The sequence below is a fragment of the Prionailurus viverrinus genome, chromosome E1, assembly GCF_022837055.1.
Source record: "Prionailurus viverrinus isolate Anna chromosome E1, UM_Priviv_1.0, whole genome shotgun sequence".
Classification (NCBI taxonomy): Eukaryota; Metazoa; Chordata; class Mammalia; order Carnivora; family Felidae; genus Prionailurus; species Prionailurus viverrinus.
The window spans coordinates 30,478,849-30,498,479 of record NC_062574.1 but is presented as its reverse complement, the minus strand read 5'-3'; the positions used below and the strand labels follow the sequence as shown (position 1 = coordinate 30,498,479).

General features: G+C 42.5%; 1 protein-coding gene across 2 annotated transcripts; it reads right to left on the bottom strand.

Moving 5' to 3' along the window:
* Positions 1-2,471: 2,471 nt before the first annotated feature.
* Positions 2,472-8,113, bottom strand: TMEM100 (transmembrane protein 100). Of its 2 annotated transcripts, XM_047834077.1 has the most exons (3): positions 8,078-8,113; positions 5,192-5,334; positions 2,472-3,738 (listed from the first exon to the last, which is right to left on the bottom strand). In XM_047834077.1, exon 3 carries the CDS (start codon positions 3,670-3,672, stop codon positions 3,268-3,270), a length of 405 nt encoding a protein of 134 aa, XP_047690033.1. In that variant the 5' UTR covers positions 3,673-3,738; positions 5,192-5,334; positions 8,078-8,113; the 3' UTR covers positions 2,472-3,267. The 2 variants fall into 2 exon arrangements, with proteins under 2 accessions (XP_047690033.1, XP_047690032.1); XM_047834076.1 differs by lacking the exon at positions 8,078-8,113 and having other exon boundaries at positions 5,192-5,628.
* Between the last annotated feature and the right edge of the window lie 11,518 nt (positions 8,114-19,631).

Genomic DNA, 19,631 nt, shown 5'->3' with positions numbered 1-19,631 from the left:
CCCCAATTCAAATATGCTCATCATAGGAGTTGAAATTCACAGTGCTAGCACTATCTTTATGCCTCACACTTTTGCAGAGGTGTGTACCCTTTAATGGGACTGAAGCCTCCCAGATAGGGGTCCTATACTGATTAGGAGAACCCAGATGTAGTCATTGTGAAGTGGCTTAGGGAGGAGAGATAGGAAGTAGTGAGCTCAGTGAGCTCAGTGGAGAGCTCAGTGGAGAATCTTCTCCAGCTCCTCACTTTAGGAAAGATATTGCTATGTCCAGATATGATTTCATTTCTGTTTTTAAATTTATCATTCCACATTTCCTTTGGGACTCAGGTAGCAGCATGAGGCCCCCTGGTGGCCTGAAATCGTTCTTGAGTTTACTTTTCAAGCATTCTCAAGGGCAGGTGTGGTTGGAGAAGTAAGTACATGGGTAGTAAATACTCACCTACACATGTTGCTTACAGTAGAGGCAGGGTGGAGTAGGATGACCTATTTGGGGGGAGTAGAGAACTAAAATATTTCTTTTTTTATTTTTTGTAACGTTTTATTTATTTTTGAGACAGGGAGAGACAGAGCATGAACAGGGGAGGGTCAGAGAGAGGGAGACACAGAATCTGAAACAGGCTCCAGGCTCTGAACTGTCAGCACAGAGCCCGACGCAGGGCTCAAACTCAGGGACCGCGAGATCATGACCTGAGCCGAAGTTGGCTGCTTAACCGACTGAGCCACCCAGGCGCCCCTAAAATATTTTCTTTTAAGAGATTAAAACAAATGGACTTTGATTCAAGATAAACCACTCACTTTCTGATTTTTCATTCTTTAGTTCATTCAGTAAACATTTATTGAGTACCTACCCTGTGCAAGACATTTTATTAGGCATCACATGAGGGGTAAAAAAAAAAAAAAAAGACACCATGCCCCTCTAAGGAGATTTGGAAGAGAGTAAAACATTTATGCCACCAACATGGTAGAAAATGAAAGTTGCCATCAGAGAATAAATAAGTAAAGACTATAGAACGAACAGTTACTTTCAGGTAAAAGGGAAAGCTTTTTAGGAAGGGGTTGCATTTAGGCTGGGGCTCTAATGAGAAGCAGGATTTGGATACGTTGAGACAGAGAGGGAAAGGATGACATTATGGAGGAAGGAAAACAGAAGGTGAACATACATGGAGGCAGGAAACCAAAGTCTGATTCAGAATGGTGAATAGTCTGGTCTGGCTAACTCATGAGTTTTTGGGTTGGAGTGAAGTGAAAGCTGGATACATCTGTTTGGATCGGATAGTGGAGAACCTTGAACACTTGCCTGAGAAATTTCTTCATCAAGCAACAGGGAGCCTTTGAATATCTTTGAGCAGGAAAGAGGCATGTCAAAGCACAGGCTCCCTCCCTCTCACTGAAATCAACACGATGCTATATACTTGCATTTGGCCCAGAGGAGTGTTGATGTGCATGAATTTAAGATAATTGTGCTGTACTCTACTATAATCAACAACTCCAAACTTGTACCAGCTGCCCTTCAAAGCCATGAGAAACTAGGCCATCAAGGCTTCTCCTGTGAACAAAACCACTTGAGCACCAGAGAGCAGTCAGTGCCAGAAGGCTCCTGCCATATTTAATTAAATTCCTTGGGAGAATGCCTCTCTTGAAAGTGCTACACAAGGTTTGTTTTGTTTTTCTTTGTATTTCCCAGGGTTAAGAAAGGCTTCATGCCTCACTATCTTCCCATACTAGTTTCATGTGGTTTAAACTACATGGACCAAGGATATTTCTGGCTAAAGTTCTGAAGTAGAGTCCTAGCTGGGTATAGAATAGCTCAATATTCACAAAAGTCAAGCAGTGATCTTATTTGGTTATATTAGAACTCACTCAGTTAAGCAGCCTGAGAATCTACACAATGCCTGGCGTATGGTTGGTGCTTGAAAATACGTGAAGCAAATATTTAACAGCTGATTGAATAAGTAGGTAGTGCACATTTAATAACACCTTATAAAATTCCTGACCCTAGGCATCAATTTCCTAATTGTTAATGGCTTAGAATATAATGAACATCATTAATATTTTTCTTCAGAAGTCATGAAAAAAATGATACAATAAAAATCTTCTAGGGGCGCCTGGGTGGCGCAGTCGGTTAAGCGTCCGACTTCAGCCAGGTCACGATCTCGCGGTCTGTGAGTTCGAGCCCCGCGTCAGGCTCTGGGCTGATGGCTTGGAGCCTGGAGCCTGTTTCCGATTCTGTGTCTCCCTCTCTCTCTGCCCCTCCCCCGTTCATGCTCTGTCTCTCTCTGTCCCAAAAATAAATAAACGTTGAAAAAAAAAATTAAAAAAAAAAAATCTTCTAGATAAGTTAGGGAGTGGCAACACGCTCATTTGAGAGAACTACGATTAAGACATTGCGAACAAGGAGGGGAAGATGGACGATTTAAAATCAGATAACCACAATAAAATAAATAAAAATAAAAATACAATAGAAACAACCATTTAAGAAGTTTCAGCAGCAATAAGTATTTATTATTTTGAATGAAATGTACATTAAACTTTATATAAAAATCATCAAAAGTGCTAGGTTGGATTATTTTAATATTAATTTAACCCCCCATGTCATCTAGTAGCTACACCTTTTCCCTTTTTGTTTAATTTCTGACACATCATTAATCATCTAAAACTGTCCAATGTTAAAACATAAAAAATATTAGTTTATTCTTCAAGAAAAAGTACCACCAGTGATGCGTTATTAAAAGCAAAAAAAATAGATGCCAGAGTACTTATTTAAAAAAATTATCACAGAATTTCATAGAAGTATGCAAAGTCTGAGGGGATTTAGACTCTCGGCAGTACATTTTTATGATACAACTCCTCAAAGGTGTGTGTGTGTGTGTGTGTGTGTGTGTGTGTGTGTGTGTGTTTGAGGCAGGTTGCTGGTGTGCCAGAACTGTCTGATTATTTTCTCATCTTTCCTTGGCTCCTTTCCAAGGTGAAATGAGTGTTGTCTAATGCCGTGCACCTCCCATGACCCTCAAATGTTTAATGTAGAGAAAAAAGCTGAGTTTTCAGTCTTAGAAATAGCCCTTAGAGTTAAGTTTGTCATTAATGAAAACACAAGTAGGTTCCTCACAAAACAGAACCCCCTCTACCCTCCCAGCCTCAATTCACCCCCATTCCTCTGGTCTGCTCCAACGCTCTGTTCATTCTCTCCCACACTAGTTCTGGGTGAATTGGATGACACAGTGAAAGGAAGGCTTTCAGGCCACGTATCCCATTTGGTCCCATTTGGTCCTAAGCAAATAAGCTTCTCTGATTTGCCACAAGAGCCGTCTGACTCTCCCGTCTCTTGGCTTTCTTGCTCCTCTGCCTCACTTTCCAGCATAAGGCACTGGAGGCTAACAAAAAAAGTCCAGACGACAGAAGGACCAGACCCAAGATAGAGATGATGGAGCCATGGGAATTGAAGCTGTAAGCCACAGCCGTGACTACTATGCCAGCGATGAGGACCACCACGGCAAAGGGGATGATGCAGCGGTAACAGGAGAGCTCGGCACCCCCTGTAGCAGCCGTCAACTGAATCTCACTGACCAAGGGGACCGTGGTGACCACCACTTCCCTGTTGGGGCTCTTCTCCATTGTCACTGGCTTGGAAGACTTTGGGGTTCCCAGGATCTCCTTTATGGGCTCTTCAGTCATTTTTACTAGCGGCGATTCCTAGCTGGGTTCACAGACTAGACCTGGGGGGTCTCTCCAGGGTGGAAGCTGTGGAGGAGACAGAGAAATGCATCAAAGTGAGCCCTGCAAATAGAAGTCAGGAGCTAGGGAGCCACCTCTGGGTTCTTTCCCAGGAGGCACAGATGCATGTGAAAATCAACTTTCATATTTTTTTTTCCTAATTGTTTGCATTCTCTTTGCAAAATGCAAAGTAAAGCAGATAGTCATAAAGAAAGGGAAGATATAAAAAGCAGGAAGCACTTTACAGTGTTTAATATACTCTGACGGTCTACAAACGTTTTACAAGCCTTTCCGCTTTGTCTATTGCTTCTCATTTCTCTAAACACACGGAAAAGCCTCAATCCTAATCCAAAAGACGGCCTCCTTCATGAGGAGAATACACTATAAACAATACTCCTCACAGTTTGTTCCAAAACTCAGGGCAACATAGACTCTGCCAGTGTTTCCGGGCATAACATGCATTCCAAACTATCACCCATTCGCTGCCCACCAAATCAGTATCAAGACCAGCAGCCAGTGTATGAAGGATGTTCTTTTACAGCAGCTGACAATCAGCAAGTCTTTATTGTACCTATTTAACAGGGCACCATGTGTCCTGGGACCACGGTGGGGGAGCAGGTCAGCAAAAATTCAGCAGCAAGAAGGCCAGGATTTGTGATCTGAAAGGTGGCAATATCTTCCAATCCATTTGAGAAGGGAAAAGGAAGAAGAAAAATCCCACAGTGTTGTAGGATACAATTTTGTACTTTCTTAAAGATAAGATCAACTCAGAGTAACTACCTGTTGATTCAAACTTTTCCTTTGAACTCAACAAGGAATTTCAAATACTACGTGGGCTGTGACATATTTTTAAAAATAAGCATGCTTGATTTTCAGGAAAGTTTTATACTTTTTTCATTTCCCCATGCCCTAGTGTATAAAACTTGTCGCAATGCACCTTTCTGAACATCTGAACCCAAACACTTTCAGGACTCTCCATCACATATCAGAAACTCTCAGTCAAGCATCTGTCTCTAATGCTTCCCAGGAGAAATCGGTGAATGCTCTCGTCTGCTGTTCAGACATGTTAAGTCTTCCTCTTTTGTCCCCGAGAAGCAATGTAGCTAGCAGCATTGCAGTTACCGAAGAAATTCAGAGGAAGATTCTTGAGGCTATTTCAAGGAGATTATTAACACTTTGAACATATTAAGCATCCACTGAAAACAAACTTAAGCCCAAATCAAACCTCCCAGGTTCCTCTCTGCCCTGGGAGGTCAAACTATCACTCCGTGTGCAATGAAGCTAAATCTTAGAACTGCCTATTCGCATGTAATTTTTAGTCACTGAATTAATCCTTGCTGTCCGGTGACACCCTACATACTGGCGAGGCCAGTAGAAGGATATTTGAGATTATGTCTGAAAGAAAAAAAAATCTTCACTCCAAAGCTGAGGCGTAAGTTAACCTGCAAACGAAGATCTGTCCCCAACTACAGGCACATACCTCAGAGAAAAGCAATCCATTACCAGGCGGCGCACCGGACTTGGGAGGGAAGAAACAGCAGTGCTTGAGTTTCTTCGGTCAACTTCTGGGAAAGAGCCTGTAGTGGCTTGTCTGTCAGTAAAATGACAGGACAGGAATCTCCACTGGGGAAAAGAAAAGATATAAAAACACTGTGCTGTAGGGCTGGTTTCAAATCCTGGAGTTCTTTCTTTCGCTCTACCTCTGTTCCTAAATGACGCTTGTCTTTCCCTCTCTCTCTTTTTATTTCCTCCCCCTCTGGATTGCCCCTCCCTGTCATTTTTTTTTTTCCTTCGTTCTCTTCCTTGCCAGCAGATTTCGAGTTTTGGCTTCCCCCAGCTCTGCTCAGGGACATGATAAGTCAGAATCAGTCTAGAGTCCCCAGAGACAGAAGCCAGCTTTTACTTTTATTTCTCTTGCAGCATTTACTAAGTAGACTGCTTTGCATTACTCATTTTTTCCCCCAGCCAACCTCCAGATCTTCCTCCCACCCATCAGGCATTTTCATAAGAAAATCCCAGACTCAGCGTTGCAGACCCAGCTGAGGGGACAGAGCTGAAGGGACAGACACTTTAGGGCAGCAGGAACAGCTGTGAAGTCATGGGGCAGCTGAACTCAGCCTGTAAGCCAGCAAAAATCCATGTTTCTTCTGCTTCCCCAATATTCTTTATTTGTACGTGTGTGGGGCCATCTGAAGCTTAAAACCTCCCTTGTTTGATATTAATTCTCTTAGGAATGAGGGTGAGAGGCAAATGTTTATGGCTGAGGGGGAATCCAGTCATCTTGATTTAAACATGATCACTTGCTACTTGTGCTAGGAGGTGAGTACTTTTGGCAATGCTGAAATTATCATCACCATCAGCATCACCATCACCACTGTCATTTACAGACCACCTACTATGGAGTGGCAGGCACAGCGTGCATGCATTACTTCTCACTAGTTTACAAATGAGTTTATAAACAGTTTGTAAATGAGGCTCAGAGGGGTTAAGTAATCTCACAAAGGTCACACAGAAGGAAAAAAAAACCCTTGGTTTGAACCCCAGGCTCTAATGGGCACATAAATCATGTAGAGAGCTTATTAAATGTCGAATCTGATTTCGTCGGTCTGTAACAAGCTCCTGGCTGATGCCAGTCTGCTGTTTCTTGGCCCACTTTCAGGAGCAAGGTACTTGAAACATTCAAGCATAGATGGTTTGGCCCACCACACACCCCAACAATTAAGTTAAAGGTCTATATCCCACTCTTCCTCAAATGGCTTTATAGGTTGATACTTTTTTTTTTTTTTTACAGATAAGCTGTTTGAAATTTTAAAGCCCCAGATTGTCTTTTTGAGAGGAAAAATGAGATAATATTTGGACACTATTATAAGTTCATCCCTATACTTCTGTAGCTAAAAGTTATCCATCCTCTATTTTTTAGTCTCTATAGTTTTAAGAACTTCTTTTTAATTAATACAGTAAATTTATAAGTGTTAAGTCAATTATCTGAAAAGATGTGTTCCCTTCTTTCTCTTGGCTTGTTAGATTTCTTTAACTGTTGGCACAAGGCTCGGATGTTCCCAGGCATCTCACTTCTGTTCTAAGATAGCATCCCGCATCTAGTAAAAATCCCTTGATGGTTTTGTCATAAAGGGAGAGGGAACAGAAGTCCTTTTCTCTAGAATGGGAGCAAGAGAGAGGGCTTCTGCATCTCAAAAGAAATAAAGTTGAAGAGCCCCTGAGGTCAAGGGAGCCCAGAGTGCTGAGGATGGTGAGTATCTGGAGGTCCCCATAGCTTCCATCCTTGCATTTTTAAAATGTGGGGGTCCAAGAAACAGACCCATCATCCAGGAGAAATGCTGTGGCTTGGTGATGAAGATAAAGGATGCTTAGAACTAGGGCATTTCAGCACTTGTCAACACTGCCCTGGGAAAATGGTGATACAAAGGCCACTGGCTACATACATTGGAAGCTTGGCGGGTGTGTGGGGGGGGGGGTTCCTTATAAGAGCAGCAAGGTCTCTCTCTCAAAACAATCCAATAAACCCACTGAAGCTCTTAAATCACGTTACCCTGTTGAACATCATATTCCTCTATTACTAAAATCAAAGGTACATGAATCAAACCTCCACCAGAGAGAAACCAGAGGGCACCCTTTTTCCACAGTGAGCCCTTGACTGAATCTATAATAAGGGACAGTAAGTATGTCTGTGCGCTGGGAACATGGGCAGGTCTGTCATTACTTGTAATAAACCAAAGCGTTCTTCAGGCTTTCCAGGCTCCAGGCATCTCATTCTCCTCCAATTCTTCACAAGGAGTGTACATCTGCCTAGATACACAGATGCGCGTTTCCAGACTCTTAAGTAGACAATTGATGATTTGTATTGATAAATACAAAGACAAAGAAAGCTTTGGGACAAAACAGAAGTTGTATACAAAGAATAAGCGCCTAACATTATACTCACGGACACACGCAGTTTTAATTGACTTTTACTTCTTCAAATTGAAATTCAGGGAGAATGCCTAGTGATCAATGCCTGATGTCTTTGAATATTTTTACCTTCATCCATTCTGTGCATTTAAGATATTAACCCCCGCCCCTGGGAATTCCTTAAGGGACACCTGCCCCCAAATGCAAAATCTTATCCACAAAGCAACCAGTCTTCTTTCTGCAAGCCTTTCAGAAGAGAGGAGGAATCTTTCTGGTTCTTTTGAAAACACATGGCTCCAGGAGATTCTTTTAAAGTTTGGAAAACTTTTCAGAAAGCGTCCAGTGTGTGAATTAAATCAGTGCCCCCTGCCCCTAACTCCCCCGCCCCTGCCCCCTCGCCGTAGGCATTCAACATTTCTCTCCCAGATCTTTCAAAAAGCAAGGCAAAGATTCTTACCTTTCCCAGCCAGAATCGGACTGAGACAGCTGCCAGCTCCAGCCAACAGCAATCCAGAGAGGGGGATGCAAATCACCACACTAGGGACCGTAAACAAAGTACTCAACAAGGCTTAAACACAATTAAGGGACCGGAGAAAAACTGGAGAGAGGAAATCCCTTAAATGCGGCTGCATTTTGTTCAGTTTTCCTCTCTGAGAATGTAATCCGTGTTTTTTAAAAGGGAACCAAGTTTGTAAAGAATGTCCTGCTTTGTTTTACTCTCTTTATAGTCCCATCCAGGCTTTCATTTTCAAGATTTCAAGATTTTCCCTACCCAAAGCCCCCCTTCTGATACTCCTCTGTAAATGCTAGGAACCTACAGAAAAGAATTTGTAAACCTTGTTATGTACTTCCAGGAGGGTGTGGGGTTCGGAAAGTATGTGCACGGTGTGGGGGGTGGGATGTAAACTAATCTCTTTCCTTGCAACATGCAAGTAAAAAGAGTAATTGAAGAGAAGGATCCGTCGTGAAAATGACATGTGGTTCCTTGTGTGGACGCTCTCCCTAAAGTCAGAGTAGCGGTCTTACCAGTGCTCTCTATCAGAGGATGGCAAGGCACCATGGAAATGATGGTATACTGGAAAATCACTTCTGTGAGGAACTGGATTCTTAATCACATAATTTCCAGGCCTCGACATCAGTCTGGTCCTGGGGATTTGAAACCACACTGCACCACATGTAACACTTCCACCAAAGGCATCATAAGGAGCAGAACTTGTTATTCTGGAAAGAACTTCCCCAAATTTGAAAAAATCTTATTTTATTTAGAAATCAGATTGGAAAGAAAGATATTTAGGTGCAGGGGATACAGAAGTGGAGGAGAGTAGGGCAGATGGTGAACACCATGACAGGAGATTTGGCCCTTTTCCCTTCAATAGAAGCCAAGGTTCGGTCTCTGGGCTGGAAAGGGGGGGGGGGGCGTTCTGATTTTGCCATTGGCTTTCTGTTGTTGAAGACCTGGACATTTCTCCTTTGGGAGCATACAAACTTTGCATTTTGTGAAGAGTATCCCCATGTGTATTCAATTACTGGCCCATATTTACTTTCAGTTTGCTTTTGCTTGGTGTGGTTGAGTTGGCTAATTTCCAGCAGCTCTGAAGATGCCAGTTCCTTCCGGCTGTCTGTCCAATCACTGCATGCCTTTGATCTGGGTCATCACCCAGTCCAATTGGATTCAGTGTGATTCGGGAAGCTGGCCAGTTTTTCTCTTTTCCAATGCTTCTTTTAAGGGTGTGTCTGCATTTATGTTCTGAAATCACGAACATTTTGGAAAGTGATCTGTGCTTGTGTGTTCATTTTGGATAACAGGTCATGTTATTGCTTTCCCCACACCATCCCCCACCCCCAGGCACTGTTCTTTGAGGTCTAGGACATTAAATAGAGAGATCTGATGGTACCAAGAGGAATGATGCGTATGCCTTAGATATATATTTTACTATTTGCTGGTCAATTTCCAGCTACCAGAAACTCATTAAATCCATGTGAGTATAGAAGGGTGAAAACACGTCTTCTAGATACACATCCTGGTCACCATTCTCTTATCTATTTTGTTACATAAACATAAAAAACCAGAGTTGCTAAAATCAAATGGCACAGTAGGACCTTAGGGAGGGCTGAGTAAATCATCTCTCACTTCAACAAGAGCTAATCGGCACTTCAGCCTCAGATGAGACTTTATTTTCTTGTTTCAAAATGCAAATGTATGCTGAAACTTCTGTGGTCCTGATACATCCCCATGTATCTTGCACAATTCTTTATGCATATTATTCTTTGGAGCCTTAGAATGAGGAAGCTCAAAGATCAAGGGTGATAGCAAATTGGGCTGCCATTTTCCCAAACAGGTACATACCACTCATGTCAGCCTTCCCTAGTAGGCTATGGGTCATGTATTCAGGGGCTTGGAGGAAGCCCACCATACTTGCCTGTTTGTCCAGGGGAGGCAAGGGAAGGGACCGGAACGAGCTCACTCCTTTGCTGCTCCTCTTGACACTCAGTAGCGTGGGATCCCACTATGCCTTTTTTACAGAAGCAGTCTCCCCCTCACCTCTGATGACAAATGTCACTTTTCTTGTCCATAATATAACGTGCACATTGTGTGACCACCCTCCCCCCCTCCACTCCCAATCAACACGTAATTTCTAGGCTTCGGCATCAATACGGTGTTGGGAGTTTGAATCACCCTGCAACATGTAAAATTTTCTAAAAACTACTAATCTGTGACATCCTATAAGGGTCAGTTAGCTTTTCTTTGTTCCATATTCATAGAGCAAGATATACCTTATGACCCAATTGGCCGTCTCTCAGTCATGTAGTGATGGTCTTAAAATGACCTACATGGGATGGGCAGATCAGTGCTGCCAAGATACAGTTGAAACCATAGATTTTGGGCTCTGTGTTTGGGCAAGAGGACTGTCAAATAGATTATCACAAGTAGTTTTTGCTATCTCCATTTTGGGGGAAAGAGAAGCAGAGGTTCAGAGGAAATCACTGTTCCCAGATTTAACTCCAGAGCCCAGACTCCTTCATTCTGAGTTGACCCACATGATACTCTCAGTGAAGAGGAGAGGAGCATATTAGCACTTACCTGGTGTCTAATATGCACCGCCCATAATACAGACCCTATCTCAGGTATTTTCATTTGACTAATGGAGAAACTAAAACTCAGGAGGTTAAGCACTTGCTCAGGATCTACTACAAAGGAAAGAAGCAAGGCCAGGATTCAAGTCCAAGAGCTACTTCTCCTGTGTTGTGCTGTGAGGACTACTGTTGCTTATTATTATTTATTAGAATACATGTCTATCCCTAACTTCAGAGTAAGTCCCATTTTCTTGGGTTAGGGATGACATATTCTTACTAGGTTCAGTTTTAGAAAAGTGCTTTGAAAATGGGTATCTATTGCTTCTAGGATGATTAACCACGTGCATTGACTCAAATGCATCTGGGTTTTGAAGGAGAGCTGTGTTACTAATCAGATTTGGGTAGGCTTGAGACACAGGCCTGGTACCATTGGAGTCTGGGCCAGATGCCATGGCAGTATGGACATTTCAGAAGTCACTCAGGCCATTCCTGTGCCTTCATGAACATTTAAGTTCTGCTGATATTTACTGTATTGCTTTCAGTTGCCAGGGATTTGTTCCATGCTCTAGTTGAGAAAATACAAACCAGTAAACAAAGTATGATCTCTGCTATCCGGGAGCTTATAGTCCAGGGCAGGAGAGCCATAGGGCAATCTAAGTCAGTAATCTTTTTACTGGAGGGAATACCAAACTGCTTTGGGAAAGCTGGGGAAAATGAAGTCAGTCTGGTCTAGGTGGGAGGGAAAGCTTGATGGCAGGTGGGTACTGACAGTATTACAAGTAGGAAAGGAGAGGAGGTGATTCTAGGCCAAAGGCCATAAATAATAAACATAAATAAACATAGCTCAGGAAAGTCGGAGTCTTCTGCAGAGAGCTTTGAGTAGCCTGTGTGGCTGACTTATGGAACTCATGGGACAGGCAGAGAGCAGTCCAAATAAGACGGGAGAAGGTTTATGGTGGGATTATTGCCTCAATGTCAAGTTGGGACTGTGTTATGCAAACGGTGTGGTTGGTTTGTTTGTTTGTTTGTTTTAGAAGAATGGCATAGTCTGCTCTCTCTGCATTATCCAAATTAGCCTGGCATCAGAGTGTTGAGAGGCAAGCAGAAAGTCAAAATGGGGAAGGTGGAGACTATGACTGGGACACCTGTTAGAAAACCCTTGTGATTGTCCAGGTGAAAGGTGCTAGGGGCCTGATATTAGGAAACAACGTGCAGGCGTGAAGACACAATAATGGGCAGAATCAGCAGAGCTCGACAGTGAATATTCCACATGGGAGGTTGTCAAAGGAGAGGGATTTGTAAGGTTTTAAGGCCTAAGTAATTAATAGCTAATCGATACTGTTGTCATAAACAGAAGGCCAGGGCAAGGAGCAGGTATACGGTGAAGGATACACACTTGTTCTGTTAGCATAGCTGACTATTTCTCTGGTGGAGAGGCAGACAGATGCTGGAGAGAGTGACATTACTGCCCACCAACTAATTGGTGAACCATTTCCTGAATTGCCAAATAATGAGGTTAAGAGCTCCCTGGTCAATATGCCCCTGAAATTATGAATGAATTTATAACTTACTTCATTCCACACAGATACACACAGCTGCTGACACATATACAATATGCGCACATGATTTGACACGGCTAACTTTTTTCATAGAACAAGAACATAAATATTTTAAGAATTCCAATTCGAGCCTTTGGTTGAAATGACTGTATGCAAACAATACACTGAGCCAATTTTAAAGTTCAGTTTTAAGTTCTGTGAAAACAAGAACATAAACAGCAATTCCTTTTGTACAAGCATGCACCACGAGAAAAGCGCCCCATAGATGTTTTCCGGGAATGAAAGTGTTTTTCTCCTCTATCGATCACGACCACGCAAGGTACTACTCACGCAGAAGAGCATGTAGGAGGTTCCAATCGCCTCATATCACAAGTGGAGAACAGCATTCGTCTTACCAAGAACTAATTTTATGTTCCCTCTGAGCTAATACTAAAAAAAAATAAAAATAAAAAAATAAAAAAAAAAGCAGTCCAAGTCCACTGTGGATTTCTTCATAAATGTCAAGTTTGGGGGCACCTGGGTGGCTCAGTGGGTTAAGCATCTGACTTCGGCTCACGTCATGATCTCACAGTTTGTGAGTTCGAGCCCCATGTCGGGCTCTGTGCTGACAGCTCAGAGCCTGGAGTCTGCTTCAGATTCTGTCTCCCCCTCTCTCTCTGCCCTTCCTCTGCTCACGCTCTGTCTCTCTTTCTCTCTCTCTCTCTCTCTCTCTCTCTCTCTCAAAAATAAGCATTAAATAAAAAAAATAATAAAGAAATGTCAAGTTTGGGCCTCATGCAACACAAGCAAGTCTTTGTATTGGAGTTTACCAAGGTCCCGTCGACTGGAAAGTCTCCCGTATCCTCAAGGATAGTGTCAGCAATTGTGTGTGCTCAGAAAGTCTTTGCCAAGTAAATCAACAGGTAAATAAAAGAATGACTGTACATTTAAATCAGATATAAACTTGAAAAGTCAGAACGTTATTCAAATAGATTATTTCAGAGTGACCAGATATTTAGTGCTAGGTACATTAATTATTCAGTGACTACTGGCATTTTTTCAGCATTCTTTGGATGGTTGGTAGCATGTGGATCCAGCCACAGGCTTCACTCAATAATAAACATTAATATTTATTGAGCATTTACTTTATGCTATACACCTTTTATAGATTTCTGAAACAATGAAATGAAATGTCGTTTAACACTCACAAATAACCCAGGAGGCAGATGTTAGAAATAGTTCCATTGTACAAATGAAGAAGTTAAGAGACTTGCCTAGGGAAGTCACCATTCGGAAAATGCTGGAGTCTAGGATTAGAGTCAATGCCTGTTGGACTCCAAAGTTCACCTCTTAATCCCTATGCAACCTTGTTTCTGTGTTCAGATGATGTGCACACTTTCTGTTGCTTGCAAGGAGTTTATACTTAGTCCAAAAGAAACTCGGGTTTTGAAGTGATTGTTTTGCCAGAATAAACACAGCATCACCTTCCCGTAGAAACTCTGCAGTGCCCCCTGATTGAGAGTGGGACTATCTCAAGAAACTGTTTGAAAACATTTTTATCCATTTACAATCTGATCTCCACAATGTGGGTGGGTAGTGGGAAAGGGACCATTTGCCCAGCTGGACTGAGTTCAAAATAGAACTATTTATCTTATGAACTTATCTTCTGGAACAATGCAGAGTACAGATCTCTTGCTTTCTTTCTTTACATAAAAATTTTAAAGTCTGGCTTTGGGGAGGAGATGGTACCTTGCTGTCTCCTTTTTGTTTACTTAAATAAACGATACAGGAAACAGGCATCATTGTCTTTGTACAAGCGGTTGTAAAGCTTGGTAAAATGAATGATCCCAAGACAGTGCATGGCCGCAGAACGAGAACACGATGTTTCTTCTGTTGCTGTACCAAGGGGCACCAAGTCCACTGTCAGCTCCAACTGGCCACTTGCACTTGGTCGGTCAGTCTGCCATCAACCTGATGGGCTCATTAGTCTCAGGAGAACCTCTCTTCCCTTATTTCTTGCAATTTGTTTTCTGAGTCGAACTTAGTTTGGAAAATTTTCTTTACAGCTCTGGCAGGGCTTGATCTTTTTTCCCAGGGTCACAGGGTAAGGTTTTGGATGGCTTCCACAACAAAATTAACATCTCCGACTCTCCACTCTGGTTGTGTGATGAAAACAGCCATGAGCTGAAAGTCATGAAACTTGTATTTGAATCTTTCTTCCTCTCTTTCAGAGTCCCATCTGTCAGATCTCAGGGTCCCGTCTGTAGATCCTTTACTATTCTTTCCTTTTAGTCTATTTTTATAAATCCTACTTGGGCTCATAAACTCTGAGAACTTAGACAAGACAGCTTGGGGAAATAGCTACCAGTACCACCCAAGCTACCAGAACAGCTGTAGGAAGCCTCTTAAAAAAAAGAATTCTCTGGTTCAGCATCTGTCAGCAAAGCCATTGACCTTTTGCTGTGGATATTCATCTATTTCCTTGCGAACAGAGTCACAGGCATCTGGTTCAGAAGCTGGCTGCAGCGAAAAGGGTTCTTTCAGTTCCAATCAGAAATTCTAGGTTTTCAGCGATCACACACTAATTTCCACTCTTGCTGATCCAAAGTCAGCGCAGTAGGGAGTGTGGGATGTCCAATGAGATCAATAACATGACAAGCAGTAAACTGAATTTGGAAGTCGAGCAGCAGGGGTCGGAATTCCACTTGTGGAGCCTTACCCTGCGGTGACTGACATGACAGAAGTCAGAGACCTCAGTTCACAGTTTTCTGTGATGGGGCACAGGAGCAGCCAGTGTTAGCACGGACAGATAGGAAAGCCCAAGGGTGAGTATCTGGGAACAGGAAGCAGGTACTGCTATGCCAACAAGGCTCTGGGACAGAGAATTCTGACGTGTTTTGCAGAAGCAACTGGGCTCTCCAGAAGCAGCCAAGAGGATGTCCCACAGAGCGTGCATTTCCTTAGTGCCACTCCCCTCCCAGGCCACAGGGTCCAGAAGGAGCAGCTGTGCCACTGGCTGTGCGACTTGCCTTGACTCAATGGATTCCTTGTGTTCCCACTTTAGATTCTCATGTGTATGGGTCAGAACAGTATCTAAAATTCCTTCTTATTTTCTTTGTGGTGGGATCACAATCTTACCACCGTCAAATGTATTCTGTACACCAGCAAGGATTTGGACTCCTAGCATCAGAACTGCACAGGGCCTTTGTCAAAAATACAGGTTTCTGGGCTCTATGCACTGCATTACAGAATCAGGGTTTTTGGTTTCATGTGTGTGTGCAAGAACATGTGTGTCTCAAAAGGTCAGGAATCTGCATTTTTTTTAAACGTGTCCCAAAGGGAGTTTGAGAGCCTCTGCTTGACATTAATATAGCAAGCCATCGAGGGTTTGAGCCTAACCAGACCACTCCCCTGGATAAAACCCAGCAGTGATGTGTCTTCATTGAAGGTGTGGAACCTCAATAGGATATACAAAGCCTCCCACCTCCCACGAACCAGCCCCTTCCTCCCCAGCCTCAGCTCCGGCTTGGATCAAATTAGGAGTTACAACTAAACACACTTTTTCATGTTCCTTATGACCTGTTGGTTCCTACTTGTGGAGACTCAAGATGATGTGTATTCCTCTTTCCCAACTATCTCCAGCATCCCCTCGATGGATGAGCCCTTCCCCATCTTCAGATCAGGCAGGCATCAGTGCCCTTCTGCCGTGTCCCCACCTGCTCGTAGCCAGGGTTTCTCAAGCTGGGCATGTTTGACATTTGGGGCTGGATGATTCTTTTTTGTGGAGGGGCTGACCTGCTCATTGTACGATGTTTTGCAGCATCCCTGGCCTCTACCCACTAGATGCCAGTAGCAGCCCCCAAGCTGAGAACCAAAAATGTCTTTGGGCCTTGCCCAAGTGTCCCCTAGGGGCAAAACTATACCTAATTAAGAACTTTGCTCTACTTGGGGCACCTGGGTGGCTCAGTCAGTGAAGCATCCAACTTTGGCTCAGATCATGATCTCGCAGCCTCATGTCAGACTCTATGCTGACAACTCAGAGCCTGGAACTGCTTCGGAGTCTGTGTCTTCTCTCTCTCTCTCTCTCTCTCTCTCTCTCTCTCTGCCCCTTGTCCACTCACAGTCTCTCAAAAATGAATAAATGTTAAAAAATTTAAAAAAAAAGGAACACTGCTCTACTTACGTATAGTCCTCACCAAATTATGTGGCAAGCAAGCTGTTTGCTTGTTTATCTCCTCTGAGAGTCTGAGAGTTCAAGTGCAGGGGCTGTAAAAAATGCATTCTTGTGACCCTTGTGCCAAAGCATAGCACCTGATGCATAGTAGACATAGAATATGTATTCCCTGTGTAGCATAACTTTGAATGTTAGATATCAGAAGACCTAGACTTTAGCTTATCTTGGTCGGCTCTGTTGCTTAAAATGTTGTGACTGTGGACAAATCGGGTAACGTCTCTGCGCTTCGGCTTCCCTCATTTGGTTCTGGTTCTTTTCTGCTTTGTTCTGGGATGGCTGCTTCCTGGTATGCTGACCTTTAATGTCAGTGATAGGAAATTAAGCAGGTTTTGCATCTGCAACTGCTCAGAATTCACAGTGTTAGAAGAGAGACTCATCCACTCTGAAGGATGATTTTTTTCCCCAATATACCCTACGAAATACCTCTCCAGTTATTTATTATCTTCAAGAAGGGCTCCCTCTCTCTCTCTCTCTCTCTCTCTCCCTTTTTTATGACTTTCTTTTATATTCTGGGCAGGCCATCGCTGTGGCCTGTGTGTTCTCCTAGCACTGTGGTGGGCTGGTTTATGTATCTTGCTCCCTCCTTTTAGCAGAAAGAATTAGTTTCCAGATTGAATTCAGCTGACGAGGACCCCTGTTGCAGGGAAATGTGGACTCTGCCACCATCAACTCCCTTCCAGCTGCAGCTGGCCAGGGCTTTCCGTTAACTGTTTCGTGCTCTGAACATGGAAGTTGCAAAAACACTTACAAATTGTAAAATTCTATACAAACGAGTCAGAAGGTCCCAGATACTTATCTTTTAGGCTGCAAGGGGGCTTGCAAATCATCTAACCTACCTCTTTCATTAAAAAAAAAAAAAAAAAAAGGTTTTATTTATTTTTGAGAGAGAGAGAGAATGAGTGGGGGAGGGGCAGAGAGCGAGGGAGACACAGAATCCCAAACAGGCTCCAGGCTCTGAGCTGTCAGCACAGAGCCCGACACGGGGCTCAGGCTCACAGACCTCGAGATCATGACCTGAGCTGAAGTCGGACGCTTAACCGACTGAACCACCCAGGGACCCCCTAGCTCTTTCATTTTAAACTTGAAAACAGTGAAGCCTGAACAGATTAAGTCACTCACTCGTTACTATTTTCTTTGCAGGTTCTGACTATCTCAAGAAGTCAATCTGAATCATTCTGTTGCTTTCTTAGTGCATCACAGCTAATCTTTATTTTCCATCTTTTTATATACTTCATGATCCTCTCTTTAAGCTTAAATTAACAATTTCCTTTCAAAAAAATAATTTCCTTTCAATAGGGTTTGAGGATGTCTCATCTGAAAGAGGTGAGGGATTTTTTTAAAATAGTGAGCTCTGTGTTTCTATGTCCACAGTAGCACATGGTTTAGAGGGATGAACAGGGTTTTGTTTTGTTTTGTTTTGCCCCCAAGGGACAATTTTTTTCATGCAAATTGAAAATAGCTCTATTCTATTCCTTACATTTTTTTTTTCTTACAACTTTCTTTTAAAAACTTCCTAGGCGGGGCGCCTGGGTGGCGCAGTCGGTTAAGCGTCCGACTTCAACCAGGTCACGATCTCGCGGTCCGTGAGTTCGAGCCCTGCGTTGGGCTCTGGGCTGATGGCTCGGAGCCTGGAGCCAGTTTCCGATTCTGTGTCTCCCTCTCTCTCTGCCCTTCCCCCGTTCATGCTCTGTCTCTCTCTGTCCCAAAAATAAATTAAAAAAAAAAAAAAAAAAAACTTCCTAGGCAGATTACCAGAATTTGTTCGTAAAAAGACAGCTGTTGAGAAAATATGTGGTGCTACTAACATGTTCCTATTTGAGAATTTTGGAAAACTTGCCGTGTGAGTGCACTGCTCTATTAGTTTACCTGATGACTTTATTAAGAAGCTTGGCAACTTGCTGTAGCCTGACAGTCTAGGATTGCTCATTGCTGACCAACAGTGGTGCTTCCTTGGGGACTCAGGTGAGTAAACAAATCTAGTGGGTAGGGAGAGACTGGCTTAGGATTTCAAACTTGTTTTGCTAAACAAGTACTGGAAAACAAATAAAGAAAGAAACTAAGAAGACCACCATCGTCCAGAACTATGATTGGTTCTTAAAAGAAAGGGTACTATTGCTCAAAACCAAAAAATCCAGGATATAATCTCACCACACTGATTTTCCTTTTCACATTTTGAACTGCATGTCGCCAAACTGGTATTTAGAAACCACCAAACCTAGATTAATTAATCCACGAATCAGAGATGGGAATTATAATGTCAAATCCTATATATAAAAAAAAAGGACTAAAAAATTTTTTGATTCATATTGGTATTTACTACTGCTCATATCATTTGGTTCTTCAGTGAGGCCAAGGTGTTATTTATGTCTGAAGATTTCTAGATTATTGGAGAAACAGCACAGTGGAATCAGTATGCCCAGACTCACAGAGCCAGCTGGGAGAAATTCCAACTTTGCCACCACATTCCATAGACCACTTAACGTGTTTGTTTCTTCATCTTGAACAAACGGGCCTATTTCACAGGATGTTGCATAAAATAAAATAATAAATCTGCAAGCATTTAATAAACTATACAGTGGTCTGTAGCTGTGAGAGTTTGTCAGTAACTCTAAACTCTGTGGGCTTAAAAAAATTAAAACCTTCTCTAGGATGTTTTAATCTGTCTTCAATGTCTGATGAATTTGTCAAAATACATTTTACGTAGGAGATTACAATATATAAAGTATGTGTCAATGCCTGGCATAAGATAGACACTCAATTATTTTTACTTTCCTTTACCCACTGGGAGTACACGTTTGACTCTCCAGATAACGTAAATGCCGAACATTTTGTAACATAAGTGATAGCCAAACTGCAATTATGTGTCTATGATCTTTTTGAAATTTTCTTGGATACATGAGTGAAAAGAAAATCAAAATAACTTTCAGGTTATGAAACCATTCAAACCAGCTACACGCTAGCTCTTTCACCTCTGCGCCCTCTACTGGCTGAAGGTCTGTATTGCATCAGCAAATTTAACCATTTCAAACAAAAGGATCACAATTTCCCTCAGCGTGTGACTGAAAGTCCTAACACACAAATTGCCACTTTAAAGAATCATGGTGTCTTCTTTTTTCCTTTTTAACAACACCAGGAAAACGTATTAATAATGTAAAAATTAAATG